General features: G+C 42.1%; 1 protein-coding gene across 1 annotated transcript in view; it reads right to left on the reverse strand.

Moving 5' to 3' along the window:
* Nucleotides 1–206: 206 nt before the first annotated feature.
* Nucleotides 207–21,113, reverse strand: part of LOC121435517 (heat shock transcription factor 2 binding protein) — a 78,468-nt gene continuing 57,561 nt past the window's right edge. The window contains exon 8 of the mRNA XM_041634910.1: nucleotides 207–982. Coding sequence (XP_041490844.1) covers nucleotides 774–982 — 209 coding nt within the window. The 3' untranslated portion in view covers nucleotides 207–773. The remainder of the gene's footprint in view (nucleotides 983–21,113) is intronic.

A 21,113-nucleotide genomic window follows, 5' to 3' on the forward strand; every position in this document is an offset into this window, starting at 1 on the left:
CAGACACACACACACACACATACCACAGGAGTGCAGAGGCAGGTAGATGGCTTAATGTAATTTACTTTTTGTCTTTCTTATCTTGAGGTAATTTTCCTATACTTGTTTTAAGTTCACAAAGGGCCAGAACAAAGTAAGGAAAGTGTGTTTTGCTATACAAATGACATTGTTAATATACAAAGGACACCAACTTCCTAACTGCAAGATTGTATTTTACAATGTAATAGCTAATATTGACTCAACTTTATTCAAAAATAAAAGAAGCACCAAAACAGAGTTCAAGTGTCCAGTGTCATGTGAAGTAACAGGTTCATCAAAAGGTTACAAAGTAAGCCTGTGTAGTAGGGGTTATGGGTACTAGAAAAAGAGGATGAACTATTACTGAAATGCTTCTGGGAAACACTGACTACTTGGTCCCATCTTTACAGTGACCCTATTGGTGTGGGCAGCCTCTAGGGCAGCAAGAAGCTACTCTGAGAAAGCTCTGGAAGAGTTTCCAGGTGTCCAGAGAGGACTTCTTACTGGAGAATACAACCTTTTTTGGTTATTGCTCTGGCAAGATTAATCATAACCAAGTATCTAACAAGTGTGACCTCTCAGGATGGAAATGCACGATGCTTACCTTACCCATCATGTCCATCTCAAGTCAGTCAAGGCCTTCAATGGCTAACACATGACACACAGTGCCATCTAGTTGTGAACACAACGGTAAAGGGCCTGGAGAGGGAAAGGGCCACTGGCATTTTCACCAAGCCCCTGTTGGTCAAGTGCATTTAAACACTGCAGTCCAGGGCACGGAGGTCTTCCAGGAGCTCCTGGGCAGCAGTCTGCAAGTGGGAGTTGCGGCTCTTGGACATGGCCAGGATGCGCTGTAGGGGTAAGGAGCTTCGGAGTTCCAGAGCCAACTTGGAGAAGACCTCTGGTTCTAGAACCACAGATTGGATAAGTCGCAAGGCATGAAGGCACACTTCTGCATCTGGATCTGGGGAGAGGAGATGCTGCTGGTTAAAATCAAAAAGCCTCTTCAGAAAGTCAACCTAAAGGGGGTCTTTCTGAATGACAGGTCTGACAGTTGAGGAAGCTGTGGGCTAGTCCAGAAACAGAAAGCATAGCTTTCTATGTTCATGACTGAACATAATCACAGCCTTTAATAAGCAGCCATCTTCAAATGTCATGACTATATCATTTAAAACACTAAAGCATAGAGAGATTGCTCAGCAGTTAAGAGCACTTTATTTTTCAGAGGACCTGGTTTCAATTCCCAGAACCCACATGGTTGTTTCAAACCATCCATAACTCCAATTCCAGGGGATCCAATACTTTCCTCTGACCTCCACAGGTACCAGTCACATATCTGGTGCACATACATACATGCAGACAAACACTCATACACAGGGTCTTTGAGATGGACAATATCACAGTGTCTTTGTTACTATTCTATTGTTGTGAAGAGACACCATGACCAAGACTACTTATAAAAGAAAGCATTTAACTTGCTTACAGTTTCAGAGGTTATTCCAGGACCATCACGGGAGGAAGCTCGGCAGGCAGACAGGCATAGTGCTGTTGCAATAGCTAAGAGCTCACATCCTATTCACAAGGAATGGGCTTTAGACCAATGAGAGGCTCCTCCAAGAGGAAACGCCTGCTGATCCTTCCCAGTCTGTAGTAGGAGCGGTAGGCTGCGTCCTGCCACCGGGCTAGCTTTACACCCAAATAATTACACAGAAACTGTATTCTTTTAAATACTGCCTGGCCCATTATCTGTAGCCTCTTATTGGCTAACTCTCATATCTTGATTAACCCATTTCTAATAATCTGTGTAGCACCACGAGGTGGTGGCTTACTTGGAAAGATTCAGCCTGTCTGACCTAGCGGCTAGCTCCATTGCATCTGGTTCACTTCCCTTCTTCCCAGCATTCTGTTCTGTCTACTCCACCCACCTATGTTCTGACCTATCAGGCCAAGCATTTTCTTTATTAATTAACCAATGAAAACAACAGATAGACAGATCTCCATCACCAGTCCACCACCTGGGAATGAATCCAATGTGGGAGCCTGTGGGGGTCATTCTCATTCAAACAACCGCACACAAGGCTACAAGCACCACACTGTATTCCTTTGCTTTCCATCTGAATGTTGCACAGGAGTTACAGAACCTGGTAGCCCTGTTTATGGTAGAACCACCTCTGAAAAATACACCAAAACAATAGCCCAAATCAAAATAATCTTTAACCAGGATAAATTCTAACAGTTTCTCTCTGGTGGATACCCTGTGGGCTGAGGACTGTATAAGGAGCTTACAATCAGCACCTCTTTCTTATCAGTACAAGCCTTCCAAAGGACCTTTCTTTCTTTCCTTTTTTAAAAATTCTTCTTTCATTCATCTGTTCACGTATTTGTTTATTTTATTGAGTATGCAGTAGAAGAGGGCCTTGTGGGTCAAGAGGAAGGGACATGGTGACTATTGCTGTTTGACAACATTCTAGCATTTTAACACTGCAGACCATACTTCTCCAGTACCTTTTTATTTTCATTTCTAATGATTCTCAGTATTTCCCTCTGGGAAATTTTGTGGGGGTGGGCTTTTGGTAGAGGATAAAAGTGTATATAACGGTAGCCTCCCTTAACAATATACTTCTTTGGGGGAAAAAATCCCTGACACCACAGAACCAGAAATTTCACTATGTAATTCCTCCTAATTACACCAAGAACAGGAATGTTAGCAGGAATGTCAGGGATTGACTAGACACAAGGATGAAATGCCTATGATTCTGATGCAAAGCCTGAGGTTGTTAAAGGTAAGAGTTCTGTTAATCAGTACTGAATGATCAGAAGGATAAGGTGTCACGGGAAAAGGGTAAGAAGTCCCTTTTGGGGGCATTCTGAGGAGAACAGGTCCACCTAGTAAGACTAAGAAATCTTAAGAGTCAGTATCTGCTTCCCACAAGTCCTTTTCCCAAGGTAAGGCATTTAGATAAGCAAGGGCCTCCACCGGTTCCCTCCTGAGGAACTTACATTTTCACAAACCCAAAGAATTCTTGTGAGTTCCAGGGAGCCAAACTGAAGGATCCACCTTAAACAGGTCAGGTACACCCCTCTCAATTCCCTGGTCCTGAAATTTGTTTTTTATCTTCTTAAACTTGCCATTAACAGGTGACTTACCTCGCAGACTCTGTTTCCTCCAAAGCAGGCAAAGAAGACAGAACACTGGGCAAAACTGTCTTTCATCTAAACTAAAGATCTCCAGGCTTGGACAGAATCACTGGAATTGACAGCCTAGCTGCTCAGGTAAAGGTAGGCTTGTCTTCCTATAGATATAGATTTCTAACCCACAAGATCATCTAAAACCGGGCAGACCCTGCACTAAACTTCAAAAGGCAAATATAACCCTCAACGTCTATGGAGGACCCTAAGGAGGGGATCTAGGTAGCCATAAGTTCTCTGCTGTTTTCTAATCAATAATGTAAATAAAATTTTTTCCTTCTCAAAGATCTCTGATGAAGTTTGACAGCTGAGAGGTTTTGTTTGCTTAAAAGGACAACCTCACCAAATAAATTTCAGTAAAACACAAATACAAGTTATTAAGGCGTGTACTACAAGTTATAAAGGTGTGAGGACAAATGCAAGTTATCAAATCTCTCTCTTATGCTCCCTTTCATAGTCTTAAAAGTACTTTTCAGGGGGCTGGAGAGATGGCTCAGAGGTTAAGAGCATTGCCTGCTCTTCCAAAGGTCCTGAGTTCAATTCCCAGCAACCACATGGTGGCTCACAACCATCTGTAATGGGGTCTGGTGCCCTCTTCTGGCCATACACGCAGACAGAATATTGTATACATAATAAATAAATAAATATTAAAAAAAAAAAAAAAAAAGTACTTTTCATTGTGCAAAAACATTTGTCACAGTCATTCTGACATAAATATGCTACTGTTTATACAACGTATATGTCTAAAACTTATGTTTTCATAAACCTAAAGAATTCTTGTGAGTTCCAGGGAGCCAAACTGAAGGATACACCTTAAACAGGTCAGATACACCCCAATCAATTCCCTGGTCCTGAATTTTTTTTTTTTTTTAATCTTCCTAAACTTAACTTTGTCCTCTGTTCTGCCAACACCTTGCCAGGTCCAAGAGACACTGGACAGTTCCATACAACAAACCCTGGACAGGAGTAAAGCAACCAGCTACCCCAGGATGTGGCCAGCACACAGCTTTCTCAGGTTCCACTGGGAAGATAACGCCCACAAATAAGCAGGAAGCAGTCTTGAGAATCCGCCGTCCCAATTCCTTTAACCTTTTGTGCCTAACTTCCCACCTTTTTATTATAAGAAAGAGATGGGCATGTTATGAGCTACTGGCCTAGTCTGTCACCTGGGTATCCTGTCCCTTTAAGAAACAAGCCCGCCCTCTCCTAACTCATCCCCTTCCACCAAGGGAAGCAGATAGCCTGCCTCCTCCAGCCTATGCTCTCTTTCTTTCCTTCTCTTTCCTGAAGAGGTAACTTCTGCTCCTTATTCTCTCTCCACTCTTTACCTCTCTCCCTCTCCCTTTTCTCCTTTCCCCTCCATAACTCACTAAATAAACTTGCCTCTCTGCATGATGTATCTGTCTGTCTTTCACCCACCAAGGTGACCCACTGAGGCCTCAGGTCACCCGCTTGTACCACTCGTGGGAGTGGGACTGGTTGCCCCTCGTGGGACTGGCCTTGGGACTGGCCTTCCCCCAGTCCACCCTTGAATCTTTAAAAAAGAATAACAATATGTGTGCAATGTGGGGCTACCCAGGGAAGCGTGGTAACTTCTCAGGGGCTACATCTGAAGAACACTGATATTTCTGCTCCAGAAGTCAATTACCCATGGTTCTTCCCTTCTGTACTTCAATGGTTACCTTCAAGATTTTATTTTTACTTATATGTATGTTGTGCCATGTGTGTGTAGGTGCCCATATAGGTCAGAAAAAGGTGTCAGATCCCCTGGAATAGCAATTAAAGGCTGTTATGAGTCACCTGATATATAAGTAATGGAACTGAACTCAGACTTTTTACAAGAGCAGTAAGTATTCTTAATTGTTAAGCTATCTAATAGTAACATTAAAAGAAACAGTATGAAGCTAGTGCCCTCTATGGCCTCCACGGACACTACATACGCAGACAAGCAAGCACACGTATACACAGTAATAAAGATGAATTTTTAGAGTTTTTAGAAATCACATAAGCACAACAGGCAGAGCACACTCTGCATAGGGAACAAAGTCTCTAGATGCTTTCTAGAGATGAACACAAGAGTCAAAAGAACTGGAGTCTCACCTGTAACAACAGCTATGAGAAGACCAAGGCAGGAAACAAGTCCCAGCCCAGCTTGGGCACAGGATGAGACAGCCTGTCTCAAAAATCAATATACAATGTTTAAGTAACAAAACTGTGTCATGCAAACACTAGCTGCAAGAAAGGTATGGTGCTTCTGTTAGTATCATAGTCTTCATTTGTTACTGCAGTCTGGGGGACCAGCCTCCAGGCTGCATAGGGCTCGAAGGGAAAATCCACAGCGTTGGCACAAACTGAAAAGCTGAGACTTTGTTAGGGGAAAAAAACATTCACACACTCTCTTGATGGTTCCTTTTTTTATTCTCCTCCATTCTCTCTTTCTCCACAGCTTACACACCTCACAGAAATTTTTCAGGCAATGCAGGAGTAACAAATGAAGTACACTCCATTTCTCAAATGAATGATTATAGATGAAAAAGAATAGCCTGACAACTCACATGCAATAAATATGAGTAACTGTCACAGAGCAAGAAAGGAGCATTTTTTTTCTTTTATTGGCAGACTGCACATCGTGACTATAAAGAATCAGTCACTTTATTATCTATCCTGAGAGGTAATCTTATAAGGAATTTTAAGAATCATTAACCTAAACTAGTGAAAATGAGAAAACTGTGCACTGATATCCTATATAAACATTATAACTAACACCTTGTATTCAGGAGTTGTAAATTCTGTATTTTCTCAGACCCCAAAGTGTCCAGAAAGTGCTAAGTTTCAGACACAGGAGACACTGGTATGTCATAAATCCTCTAATGTGGGCTCAAATCAACATTCCTGAGATATGGTAAATCTCTTAGCTTCAGCTCGAGTTGGCACTCCCAAGACATTGTGACATTATAGCGCTTTAAATATCAAAATGTACTTTCTGCCCTGTGTGTAACCCTTGACCACAAAAAGAAACTTCTGGTCCTTTCATGGGGCTATAGAGTCAAATTATTCTTAACAGTTAGAATCTGTTTCCCTGAAGTGTTTCTGAACAAAAGCTGTTTCTGTTTCTAGACCTTGGTTCTCTACTATAAAAACGTTGAGTTGGCTGAACTTTCAGTCTTCAGGGTACACACCCATATCAAAAAATTGAGGTCAGAAATCTGTGCAGAATTAATCATTGCCCTAGGTTATCAACCAGACCTAGTAAGGAGAGTAAATGTAGCAATCGGGTTGCTTTGCTCTTTCAATCCTGGCCAACAAATCAGACAGCTCAGCTATATGTCTTTATAAACTTTAAGATTGATCTTCTGGGACTGATTATCTTACAAACCATTAGCAAAGCCTCTGGTCTGACTTAAAGTAATTTTAAAGCTTTGTTTCTGTTAATGGTACACACTGAAATCTGTGACTGAGTCTTTTCAGCATTAAGAAAATTAGAACCAGCCTGGCTCCTGGGGAAATTCAAATGTTTGCTTTGATTGTTAACCAGAGCCCTGATCTAAAACAGCTCCTTAAGTGGAACTCATAGGCCTTAGCTGTGAAACATATCCATATATATATATATATATATATATATATATATATATATATATATTTTTTTTTTTTTTTTTGGTTTTTCGAGACAGGGTTTCTCTGTGGTTTTGGAGCCTGTCCTGGAACTAGCTCTTGTAGACCAGGCTGGTCTCGAACTCACAGAGATCCGCCTGCCTCTGCCTCCCGAGTGCTGGGATTAAAGGCGTGCGCCACCACCGCCCGGCCCCTTATATATATTTTTATTCATCAAAACTCTGTATAAGCTATCATTATAATTGTCAATTAGACAGTACAGTTTAGGGATGGGTCATCTTCTTGACAATCCACAGATTAAAAATGGTCTCTCTCCACATCACTCACACCATGCCAGATAGCAGGGAAAGATTGTAGCAGTAACACATAAAGGCACAGCAGAAGCAAAAGACTTTCGGGGGGCTGCAGCCCGGCAACCTTGCTTAACGAGGATCACTGAGCAGAGTTTTCCTCCTGTGGGCGGACATCATGAACTTCAACTGCCATTTGCTGTTCCTGTGACATGGCCACCAGTATCTAGTATTTCAAAACAAGAAGTATCAAGAATGAAGAGAGGACCGGGCAGTGGTGGCACACACCTTTAATCCCAGCACTCGGGAGGCAGAGGCAGGTGGATCTCTGTGAGCCAGCCTGGTCTACAAGAGCTAGTTCCAGGACAAGCTCCAAAGCTACAGAGAAACCCTGTCTTGAAAAACAAAAACAAAAAAGAATGAAGTGGTTATTGAATAATTATGAGTTCAATGCATTCAGAGATTTAACACTCTTGAATATGTATGTACTTAACAACAGAGTGTCCAGTGATAAGGCACATGGGGCAAAGTGCCCAGGGAAAATCAACAGTCAAAACCAAATCTGGGAACTTTACACTATTCTATCATTGGCTTCTTTGTTTGTTTGTTTGTTTGTTTTTAAGATGAAACAAAATAATAAGGGGATAGAAAGCCCTGGCTGTCCTGAAACTCACACTTTGTAGACCAGGCTGGCCTCAAACTCCCGGAGATCAACTAGGATTGAGGGTCATCACACATGGCAGGAGATAGAATTTCTAAACAATGCTACCATCCTACTTTCTCTGCCATTTAGATGACACTACACCCAAAATTAGCATAAGAGATTCTTCCCTAGGACCTGTGGGACAGCACCAGTAGAAACACCTATTCAGGGTCACAGAGCAAATCTCAAAATAATTTAATGACTCCGAAGTATATACTGTGATCACAGAGATTAAGCTGGAAATATATAGAGTTCTATAACCAAGAACATAAAAACATCTTTAAAAATCTTCAAACACCATACTTCTAAGTATAGATATTAAAGATAGAATCATTTCTAGATATCTTTGCTTTAACCTTTAAAACTGAGGAGGGAAAAATAAACCAAAACATGTAAAGGTAAAAATAATACAGATACATGTAGAAATCAATACAGTTGAGAATAAAGATGCTGGGCATGGTGGCTCAATGCCCGCAACTTCACAGCTAAGGCAAGAGTACCACTGTGAGTTTAAGGCAAAACTGAACTTTAATTCCTAGGATAGCCTAGGAGACACAGTGAGTTTCTTGTCTCAAAGACCACCAAATGAAAAACAAAAAGATAAATAAATAAAATTAATTCAAGAGGAGAAAAAATAAGTAAAAGCAAAAGCTTGTCATTTAAAAAGTAATTTCTAAAACTAGTCAAACTCTAGTCAGACTAGTGGAAAGGGGGAGAAGTCAGAAATAAGTATCAAGAATAAGGCAATAGCTTTAACTTCAAATTCTACAAATAGTAAAGGAATCAGAAGGGATATAAACAATTTTCTGCCCATAATTTTAAAAATTGGAGGAATGAATAAATTGTCTATAAGAAAAAAACTTTCAAAGTACACTGATTTTTTTCTTTAGATTGAATAACCTAAATTAATCCTACATCTACTAAGAAAATTGAATTTGCAGCTAAAGATGTTTAAATAATGAATAAGAACCCAGACACAGATGACTTCATTTATAAGTCCTATCACACATTTTAAAAGAATAGTAATTCTATATAGGCTTTCTAGAAAATAGATGGAACTAGAGAGACTGGCTCAGCAGTTAAGAGTGTTCAATGCTTTTCCAGGACTCGAGTTTGGTTCTCAGCACCCATTAACTGGTTCACAACCATCTATAACTCCAATTCCAGAAGATCCCACCCCTTTGGACTTTGTGGACACTGCACTCAGGTGCACAACCCCCCACCCCGCTGCCACACACACTTTTTTTTTTTTACAGAAGAAAGAAAAAAAGGAACAAATCTCAACTTTTTAAGCAAGGACATTTATGAGTAAATAGCAGACCCACATCTTTTGTGAAAATCCTGAACAAAATATTAGCAAATCAGAACCAGGAATATATAGAGACAATACTTCAAAACTAATATGTATTAGCATTCTGGGAATGCTAAATGGGCTCAGCATTTAATTATGCCAATATTTCTTGTATCTTAGAGTAAAGAATACTTATTTTTCAACCAGATGCTGACAAGTCCTTTGGTAAATTTAATATTTATTTTATTATAAAAATGTTCATCAAATCAAGAACAGAGTGAAATATTCTGAACCATACTACAAAACCAGGTGGCCAATATCACACATAATGTTAGACCAAATGCTTCTCTAAGATGCAAGGACACCATCCTTACAACGTCCTTCCAAATCACATTAGAGATTTGAACCTCTGTGACAGAGACATGCAGATTGAAAAGGAAGAACTGAAACTGTCTCTATTTCCACATGATGTGACTGCCTGTATAGAACATCTCAAAAGATACAAAAGCCACTGGAACTGAGTTTTATGAGGTTTCAGGACTACAAAGTCAGCACATAAAGATTATTAATTTTATTCACATATTGACAATAAAAAGCACTGGAAATCAAATTTTTAAAGGAAGACCACTAACGATGACAAAAGGTTATAAAATTTGGGCAAAACATCGCATAGAATGTTTGGAAGCTTCAAAAGATAAAACCCTCATGACACCAAAGTAAGGACCAGAGGCAATGAAATGAAGACACGTCCTATGTTGAGACTCAGCAGAAACTCACACGAGGCTCACTGGCAGTTTGGACTGGTTGTTTCGGGGCCTATGATGAGGTAACAGTTCATAGTGAAAGTGCATGGTAGGAGAAGCAGCTCACCTGACTCTGGACAGGAAATGAAGGGAGGAAAAGGAAGGGGCCAAAGTTCCACAGTCTCCTTCAAAAGCAAGCTCCCTGAAGTGACCTACTTCTTTCAACTTGGCCCCATCTCCTAAGTTTCCTTCATCTCCAGGTAGTGTCACCCACTGAGGACCAAGCCAACCAACACATAGTAACATTTATAGATAAGAAGTCTCGAGAGGCTTACAATGTCAGACCTTCAACTTTACCAACATACTCAATGTGATTCCAACCAAAGTCACAGTAAACATTTTTGTAAAAAAATCAACAAACCAGAGCTAGAGAGATGGTTTAGCAGTTAAGAACACTGGTTGCTCTTACAGAGGATCTAGGTTCAATTCCCAGCACCCATATGGTGGCTGGCAATGTCTGTAACTACAGTTCCAGGGACTCCAATGTACCCTACTAGCCTCTGCAGGCACCAGGCAGACACATGGTATGCAGATACACATAAACCCATAACGTAAAATAAATAATAAAGTTTTAAAATCAATAAGCTGTTCTTGAGTTTATTGGAAAGGCAAAAGACTGGGATAGCTGAGCTAATTTAAAAAGAAGTCAAGGTCTTGTGACTCGACTAACAGAGCCTGTAGTAGATCTGTAGACCAGGCTGGTCTCGAACTTATAGCTGGTGAGAGTGTAAACTTGTACAGCCATTTTGGAAATCAAATGGTGGTTTCTCAAAAAACTGGGAAACAATCTACCTCAGCTATAACTACTCTTGGGTATATACCCCAAGGATGGTCCAGCATACCACAAGGACATTTGTTCAACCATGTTCATAGCAATTTTACTTGTAACAGCTAGGAACTACAAACAACCTAGATGTCTTTCAACTAAAGAATGGATAAAGAAAATGTGGTACATTTACACAATGGAGTATTACTCATCTGTTTAAAAAAAATGACATCATTGCCAGTTGTGGTGGCCCATGACTTCAATCCCAGCACTCGAGAAGGCAGGGACAGGAGGATCTCTGTGAGTTCAAGGCCAGCTTGGTCTATAAAGTTCGAGTTCCAGGACAGCCAGGGCTGTTATATAGAGAAACCCTCTCTCAAAAAACCAAAAACCAACCAACCAACAAACAAACAAATAAGACATCATGAAATTTACAGGCAATTGGATGATAACTCAGGCCCAAAAAGACAAATGTGGTATGTACTTACTTATAAGTGGCTATTAGCCATAAAGTAAAGGATAACCATGCTACAATCTGCAGACCTAGAGAACCTAAGTAACAAGGAGAGCTAAAGGGAGGACACTTGGATCTTCCCAGGAAAGGAAAAATAGATTTTAAAGGTAGACTGGGGATGGGTAGAAATGGGAACAAAAGGGACTAGGTGGAGGGAGATTATGGAGGGGCAGAGTACTGGAAGAGACAACTGGAAAAGGAAGCCATTTCAGGGTGAGGTAGAAACCTAGTGCAATGGACACTCCCAGGAATCTACAAGAATGACTTCAGCTAAGATGCCTAGCAACAGGTAAGATATAGCTTGAACTGGCCATCTCTCGTAATCAGGCAAGATTTCCAGTGAAGAGACTGGGTCACCAACCCAGACATATAACTTTTGACCTACAATTTGTCCTGACTACAAGATATGCTGAGGTAAAATAGGTGGCACAGAAATCGTGGGAGTGGCCAACCAATGACTGGTCCAGCCTGAGACCATTCCATAAGAGGGATCCCATCCCTGACACTGCCTGGCACACCAGGACCCAGAGGCAGGACAGCCTAGAGACCTAGGAGAGAACCAAACATGACTGGCAAAAAAACGGCAATGTAATGATGCCTAATGATATTCTGCTATACTCATAGATTGGAGCCTAGTCCAATTGTCATTAGAGAAGCTTCATCCAGCAACTGATGCAAACAGATGTAGAGACCCACAGACAAACATTAGGAGGAACTTAGGAAAAGATGCAAAAGATGGGGAGGAAGGATTGTAGGAGTCAAAGACACAAGAAAACCCACAGAATCAACTAACCTAGTTCACTGGAGCTCACAGAGACTGAACCGACAACCAGGGAACCTCCATGGAATTGATCCAGGCCCTATACATGTATGACAGCTGTGTAGCTTGGTCTTCTTGAGGGACTCCTAAGCTGTTTCTGACTCTGCTACCTGCTCTTTAGACCCTTTCTTCCTACTGGGTTGCCTTGTCCAGCCTTAATATGAAGGGAGGTGCCTAGTTTTACTGCAACTTGGTATGCCATGTTTGGTTGATATCCATGGGAGGCCTGCCCTTCTCTGAATAGAAATGGAAGAGGAGTGGATGGAGGTGGAAAGAGGGGAGGTGCAGTGGAGGGGCTGGGAGGAGAGAAGGGAGGGGAAACTGAGGTCTCCTCTATTATATTAAAAAATAACAATAAATCATTTAAAAAGTTTAATAGAATTTAAAATCAAATAATAATAATAAAGAAAATTATATAAAATGAAAAAATTATTAGCCAATATAAGAACCTGGAAGATAAGGAAATAATGTAAGACTCAGGTCTGAATAACTGCAACCATAATAATGCAAAAGATGAATGTTAATCTGACTCAAGCTATGACTGTTCTGAGATGGTGGGATGACAGATGACTGTCTTCCTTTGTTACTAGAAGTCAACAAGCAATGTTAAGAAGTTTCTCAGGAAGGCTGTCACGGGGAAAGCCTGAGAATCCTAGCCCCAGTGTCCAGTAAGAGGCAAGCAGCAGGATGCACAGGGCATATGAGAAGGACCAGCAGGACTCTAATATGGAAATAATAAATCAATCTGCACAAAGCATTTAAATAAAATATGAATTAATTTAATGAGAATCCTATTTCTATGCACATATTCTATATATTAGATTTCATATTCCAAATCACAAGTAAATTAACTTAATTGAGAATATGCAATGAATGTATAATAAAAATTCTTCACAATCACCAAAAAATTCTCTGTCCACACATTAGTAATAGTTTATGATTTTTTTCAACCATTCAATGTATTTAATACTTAAAACTATCTTGAAGGAATCCAGCAGGCCTTCTCCTTCACCTGAGACAAGGTCATGTGTTTGAACTGCAACCACACTTGTTCCCACCAGGACTTCCAGACAACAGCCAAGCTCTCAGAGCACACCTGTACAGTCATCCTCCTCTGGGATCACTGGCCACTTCCAAGACCACCATGAACACCCATCAAGAGTCTGGTCCAGCAGCAGCCTGAGCCTTGTGCTTCCAAACTTTGAGAAAACAGGGAAAAGGTGAAAAGCCATCCTCCAGAGCCCCAATTCATGTCCAGATCCTGCCTGCCTTTGCTTCTTTCTAGAATACTCTAGGGATTGGCTGCTGTTGCCACATTCCTGCTCTGCCTCACACTGCCCCTTTAACTGCCAGTCACACTGCTGTCTCTTCTCTCCCTCACATAGTACCTCTCAAGGTCACCACTGATCTCCACACTGTTATTGCTCAGTTCTTACTTAGTTCTCTGATATAGCTAACCCCCACCTCCCATCCCTGGAAGATGATCGTGAAGACCTGTTCCATAGCTTCTGCAGCATGTCCTCCTCACTGGTCCTCTTCCATGCGCTTGCCTCTGTCCCGGTGTCCTTCTCTTCCCTTTTCTCCTTAGGTGACCGCCTCACCCATGGCAAGTCTTCAAATCCCACATGCTTTCCAGTGATGCTCAACTTTGTTTCTCTAACACTCCTCTCTCTCTGAATTCTGGGTTTCCTATTGACAAACCTTCTAGAAAGCTCACCTTGGGAACCTGATACCATATCTGCTTGCACAACATCAAATTCCAATTCACAGTTCTCCATGCTCCTCCCCAGACACCCACAGAGAGAGATGTGGGTACTGACTCTCTTATTCATCAGAAATCTCGCCTGCTTTTCCTCCCAGCACACCCTAAAGCCCACAAGGACCACACCCCAGACAGGGCTCCCTTGCCCACTGAGCTACAAAGGCCTCCTCAGCTAGCACTCAGCTCCTGCATCTTCCTGTGGCAAGAATGACACTTTCTAAATGGAACTCAAAGGACTCCTCTCTGCTTCGCACTGGAGATAAAAGCACAGCCCTATGTATGGCAGAAGAAGCCTTACCCAATCAGCTCGACTGCTTCCCCACAGTTCCCCTCATGTTGTGTGGTGTCCTTTCTTTTTTTTTTTTTTTTTCTTTTTGGTTTTTCGAGACAGGGTTTCTCTGTAGCTTTGGAGCCTGTCCTGGAACTCCCTTTGTAGAACAGGCTGAACTCGAACTCACAGAGATCCGCCTGTCTCTGCCTCCCGAGTGCTGGGATTAAAGGCGTGTGCCACCACCGCCCAGCTGTGGTGTCCTTTCTAAACACTAGGAACACTGGCTTGCCTTTGTTTTCCCCAGTAAGCCTCTGTCCTTTCACCCAGTATACCTTTCCCTATTTCAAATGCCCTTCTTCCACAGTTCAGCTGAGTGACTTTTTGGTCCATCAGAGGACTGGAGTCCAACCTAACCATCACTGTGAAATCTGGAGTCACTGAGATCTACTTCCCTGGAAAAGAAACAGCTAGAGCCATAGGGACTGGGTTGCATAGGAATCTCACCAGATTCTCGTGGTGATCTGGCAGCTGTGACAGGGAAAGGAAGGCCCCCTATCTTGCACCATGCCCTGGATACTCTACATAGCAAAGCTGGTCCTCAGAAGAAGATTCCAGGACCTGGTCAACCTGAAGAAAACCCTGAAATATTGGTGACAGCCACAGCCCAGAGGCACACGCCACTACGACTGAGATTTTGTCTTTTGACAACATTTCTGTTCCTCTCCCACACTATACTTCACACCAATAGCAACTGCAAGTTACAGTAATATAGGGGTCTATAGCCAAGAGAACTGCCAGGCACAGATCCCATTTCAGGGAGAAGTCTCAGGAAACCAGAAAGGCAATGGAAGAAGAAACAAGAGCACCAACATCAGGCCCAGCCTAAATCCCAGCTAGATTAATAGAAAATCTCAATGTAAAGGCCTATTTCCCTCAGTTCCTGTTACACAATAAAACATGCTCCCTACAAAAGCTGTCAAAATTAAAACAGTACTGTATTGAGCTGTCAAGCTCAAACCAGATTAATCATTAATGCTTGGATGGTATGAAGGTGGCCTCACAATTGGGGGGGGGGTCTCACGATGGCATGCCTAATGGCAAGAGCCATTCACAATACACTGCTGGGACCAGTTTTGCACTGAGGCCACTGTAGCCTTGCCCAGAAGGTACTTCTTCAAGGACAGCCTGCCACCTTGGACTGTAGTCACTGTATTGATCCTTGTAGCGAAGGAGTATTGTTTCCCAAGATCTTATGCAATCTTCACTTTATTTTTGAAAACTTCCCTTGCCTCAGCCCTTTATCATGCCATAGTTTATTAGGAGACACCTGTTCCCATTGCAGTCCTCACCTGGTCTCAAATAAATGTCAGTATTCAGGAGCATTGCCCTGTTGATTATTAACCAGATTTTAACTAAAACTTTACATGGCATAATAAGAAAAAGAAGGCGCTCAACCATTAAGAGCACTCACTGCTCTTGCAGAGGACCTGGGTCCAGTTCCCATCAACCTCATGGCAGCTCACAATCACATACAGTTTCAGTTCCAGAGAATCAGATGCCCTTTTCTGTGTGCAGGGGGTGCACAGACATCCATATAGGCAAAATCCCGTAAGATAAAATAAAACAAATTATAACAAATAACATAAATCTTTGAAAAGAAGAGGTGTGAGGAGTGACTGAGCATCAGATACAGATGCAGACACAACACAGGGAATTTACACAGATGACTAATATGCTCAGGGCAGCTCCAGCTGCCACAGCAATACCACAGAGAAGAGTATAAACAAAAGAAAGTTGTTCATCACAGTCCTGGAGGCTGAAGTCAGAGTGTCTGGTGCCAGCAGCTGGCTCCTCCTTAGGCCTCTCCTTAGTATGCAGTCAGCATCTTTTCCCTGTGTCCTCATAAGGCAGGCAAGCCCTCTGTTTTGTTGGTGACTGTTCTCTTATGGGGACCGCAGTCAGACTGGACAGAGGACTATCATAGTGAACTAATTAACTTAATTACCTCCGAAAGACCCTGCCTCCAAGTACGTGTGACCTTCTCCAATCAGGGCTTCAGCTTATAAACTTTGTAGGACACAATTCAGACCTTGGAAAAAGTTGAGAGCCAGGTGTGGTGGTCCACACTTTTAATCCCAGCACTTGGGTGGTAGAGGCAGGCAGATCTCTGAGTTTGAGGTCAGCCTGGCCTATAGAGTGAGTTCCAGGACAACCAGGACTGTTACACCAGAGAAACCCTGTCTCAAGAAACAAAACATAACAAAATAAAAGTAGATGGATTTAAACAGAGATGGAAACTCTGAGAATGTATCAAATATCCTATCACTTTACTCACTCACCAGTCAATCAGTCTTCATTCCCTAAAGCTTATATGACTTTTCTCTGTGACAAAGTATCTAGCAGAAACAAACTGAAGAAAGATTGCTTTTGACTTGCAGTTTTGGAAAGTCTAGCCCATGGTTGCACTTGGTGTGCTTGGGCAGAGCATCATGTTGATAGAAACAAATGGTAGAATGGCTTTTTTACCTCATGGTGGATAGGGAGCAGAGAGAGAGGAAGAAGCCAAGGACAAGACACTCCCAAGAAACCTTTGTGACCTACTTCTACCAGCTAGGCCTCTCCACCAAAATTCCCAGACCCTCTCAAAACAGCACCAGCAGCCGCAGACCATGAGACATTCATATTCAGTGCACACCACTTCTGCTACAAAGGCTCTTCTCTCTTTTCCCACCAGATGAAAGCTTCATGAGAGCAGGACTTAGGCTGTCTTGCCAGTACTTAGAGTATCCATGGCATGTGGAATAGTCAGAGTAAAGCTCATTTACTCTCTAAGTAATGAGACTGGTTTATGTGGATAAGGCTACTGCAACAGAAATATAAAGAAATTACAGGATGAACAAAATAACTAGGTGTTGGGTCCAAAGCAGGCCCTCAAATAGCAGTGCTGCTGACAATGTCCTGAAAGAAAGTCTGGACTCTGACCAGGTAAACAGAAGGATTGTTATCAGGTAAACAAAAGCCTAAACTCAGCATTCCTCAGAAACCTTGTAAAGCCGGTTTCTGTTTGTCAGGAAAAACCATCACTTCCCTTATCCTTATCCACTGGCAGGGGCATCTAGTTCCTGATTAGCTCAAACAAGCCTGCAACACATTAAAGTCCCCAAGCTAGTTCCCAGGCTGTTCTGACCCACACCACACCTCCCTTTACTCTAACTCCCAGGCTGTTCTGGTTCACAAGCCTCCCTGACTGCTACCTGTACCCTTAAAACTGTCAAGGTTTCTTCCACTTTTTGCTGTTCTCCCCTGATCTTGCTATAGCTCTAGCGGCTTGGCTCACCAATAAGCTTTTCTTTCTGCCCATGAAATGGTCTAGATTTTGGTTTTACTGCATCCTCGCTTACACTAGGCATTCGAGAGTGTGGACCCAACAAAAGATAAAACAGACCACTTAAGTAGTGTGGCAAATGCAGCCAAGGGTGCAGCCAACAGGAATGACCTCATGATAGCACCATAAGGGCTCAGTCACTGTGACAATATTTGAGGGGAGACAGATCATGGAGGGAAAATATCATAAACCATGTAGACAAAAGAGTAATACAGAGCTCAGTTCCAGTCACAAAAACCTAGGGCTTAGAGCCAGGTAAGGCATGCGAATAATAAAGGATCGCCACCTGTCTGCACACAGAGAGGACACTGAAGATACGATTATTTCACAAGGGTCTAAACAGGCCTTGCCTCTCTCCCAGAATTCATGCAAGAGTTTAAACACCAGTCAGAAGTTAATGGGGTTAAAGTGTAGATAATCTATCGATAGCTTTTAGAGGTAAGGCCTTTGGGAAGTGATTCAATCATTAGGACAGAGTCCAGTGACTGAAGAAGAGCTAGAGACAGACATAGACCTGAGTGTCTCCACCACAGCATGGTTTAGCTCAGGGTCCCTCCCTCACTAGAACCTATACAGAACTATTAGGATGTTGAACCTCAAACCCATGAACCAAAATAAGCCTGCTTCGGATATGCAAGTATAGCACAGACGAATACAATGCTTTTAAAGCAGCCACCATAAAGGTTCCTCAGTGAGCAAAGGGGTTAAGTTTTAAAATCATCTCGGCAAATAAACAGAAGGTATACAGAGTAACAAATGGAAAAGCTGAAACTGAAAATACAATTACTGAGGTGTTAGTGGAGAGAGAATGAAAGGGACAGAACAAGAAAAGCAGTGAGGGCCAGAGAGATGGGTCAGTGTAGAAAAGAACTAGACTGACAATCCAAGTTTGATCCCCAGAACCCACATAAAAAAGCTGGAGGTGGTAGTGCACACACACAGAGAAAAAAAATGAAAAAGATCAGTACAAAGGGGACAACAAAAGTGGAAATGAGCCAATGTGAGTTAGCAAAAGAAAGGTGGTATTAAAACATGAAGGGAACTGGTGAGTCAATGTTCACGTCACTGTAGTCTAAGAAAAAAACTAGGAAGGCTGCAAACAGCTGAGAAACACTGACAGAATGTGAACCTGATCAGGCAGAAGACAGGCTGCCAGAGAGCCTAACAGAAAACAGTATGATACATAGCATATCCAAACCCCGGGTGGCTATGCTGAATACAGCAAGAGAAATGACCCCTCCCTAAACAGTGGCAACTGGCTTCTCAGAGGAAGTGATGCTGTACTTCCCACGCATCGAACAAAAGAGAACTGTCAGCTCTAGAAAACTGTCTCCAGGGGAACAGCATTTTAATACGAAGAAGAGCTCTAGTCATACTCAGGTGAGGGAAAACTGGGTTCACTGCCTGAAGCCCCACTCTAAAAGAACGAATAGATGACACAAACGTGCAGGCAGGCTCGCTCCAACAGCATGGCTCACAGCACATGACCCACATGCCCATCAAACAGCGAATGAATGAATATGGACATCCATACTGTAGACATTCTGTAGCCATAAAAAGGAAGAAAACACTGACCCGGATCATAACATGGATAAATGTTGAAAATGCGAGTGGAAGGGCATGAGGGAAAAGGTAGAATGCTCCGATGAGGGCACACAAAACAGGCAGTAAATCCCACCAGAGCTAACTTCCTGGTTCCTTAACCATCCTGCCACTGTGTCACTCACTAACACTCGTATGACTGCCAATCTAGATTGTCAGTTTGACTACATCTGGAATCAACTAAAACTCAAATTTCAAGAGCATTACTGTGAGGGATTTTCTTGATCAAATTGTTTAAAGTGGGAAGACCCAGCCTAAATCTGGGTCACACCTTGTATTGGCAGCCCACATAAAAGGACACAGAAGAATAAGCTTTTGCTTTTGTCTACTTGTCCCCATTCATAATGCAAATTCATCTAGCTTATGGTTGCATCTGGTATTAAATCCAGCTTCTTGCTGGGGTGGTAGTGATGCACACCTAAAATCCCATCAATTGGGAGGCAGAGGCAGGCAGATCTTTGAATTTGAGGCCAGACATCTACAGAGTGAGTTCCAGGACAGCCAGGGCTACACAGAGAAACCCTGCCTCAATATAAACAAACAAACCAATCAATCCAACTTCTTTAGTAGTCCAGTGCAGACTGAACATGAGCATCTGTCCAGATATTCTCCCACATACAGACAGATTGGGATTGTAGAGACATATAGTCTCTTAGACTGAACAACTTCCAGATTCTTGGCCTTCCTCTCCATCATAAAGCAGCCACTGTTGGACTATCCAGACCATAGTTTAGTCACACTCACTCACTCACTCTCTCTCCTCTCCTCTCCTCTTCTCTCTCCCTTCCCCCCCCCCCACACACACAGACTCACCATTCATTCACTCTAACAGTTCTGCTACTCTAGAAAGCCCTGACTAAAAAAACTTCTATAAATCTGAGCAATGAAACAGGAATGAAGTGGTGAATGGAAGGAATCTTAGACAAGCGAAAAAGAAGCTGTGCTGTGACGAGAAGGGAAAGGCCAGCAAAGCTTTACTGGGGCTGGTGAGAGTTGCTGTCCATGGACAAGGATTAGTGGTGTGCACAGTGTAGACTTTAGCAGCTAAGAACAGTCTTCTCGTGTGGTCTCAATGAAGCAAGACTAGAGGTACAGATAATGACCAAGTTCTGACACTCAATTCCATCACCATCAAGTTCCCTCATCTCCTTTCCTTCAGTCAACCTGTAAGCAACTGAAGTTCTCATCTGATTTGAGGGTGACTTTTTATCTACTCTTGAAAATTGTGTAAATGAAGGCATACTATGTTAATTGGTTTCTATAGTTATGAACATAATTGCAGAAAAAATGATTTAAAGAGAAGCATCGGGGGCTAGAGAGATGGCTCAGGGGTTAAGAGCATTGCCTGCTCTTCCAAAGGTCCTGAGTTCAATTCCCAGCAACCACATGGTGGCTCACAACCAGCGGTAATGGGGTCTGGTGCCCTCTTCTGGCCTGCAGGCATACACACAGACAAAATATTGTATACATAATTAATAAATAAATAGATAGATAGATAGATAGATAGATAGATAGATATTTTAAAAAAGAGAAGCATCATTGTGGCTTGGGAGATCCTTCTATGTGTTGCTTTTATTGGTTAATGAATAAAGAAACTTTCCTGGCTCTTGATTAAGGTACTGTGTTTGTGCAACTCATTTAAAAATGTAATGTATAATTAAGAAATATAGATAAATAGAGAGCCATCTATAATAGTCAAGCTTGTTAGATTTTCTAGATGTACAGAGATGTATTTCAGATAGGTGGGTATTCTTCAAACCTTTCAAACACTACAGAATATGGTATTTAAAATATTTTAATAACTTAGGACTTTTCATGACAATGAGACATGTCTGCTCCTGGCAGCACCAATTACTTTGAGAAAAAGATAGGTATTGAAGAGGCTCCTTATGGAGTTTGCTAGCCATTTGGGCAAGAAACTGCTCTTGCCTGGACTGCTTAACTGGACACACACAACCCACAGAGAAATGATTGCTGAACTTGCCTAAACATGAGATGGTCCTTCGGGATTCCTGCTTCATGAAAGAGTCTGCTAGACATTCTGGAGGACACAGATAAAGTGACTGACAAACTGCCAATATAGGTGG

Source organism: Microtus oregoni, unplaced genomic scaffold (genome assembly GCF_018167655.1).
Source record: "Microtus oregoni isolate MIOR12 unplaced genomic scaffold, Mior012 000046F_ref0000063, whole genome shotgun sequence".
Lineage (NCBI taxonomy): Eukaryota > Metazoa > Chordata > Mammalia > Rodentia > Cricetidae > Microtus > Microtus oregoni.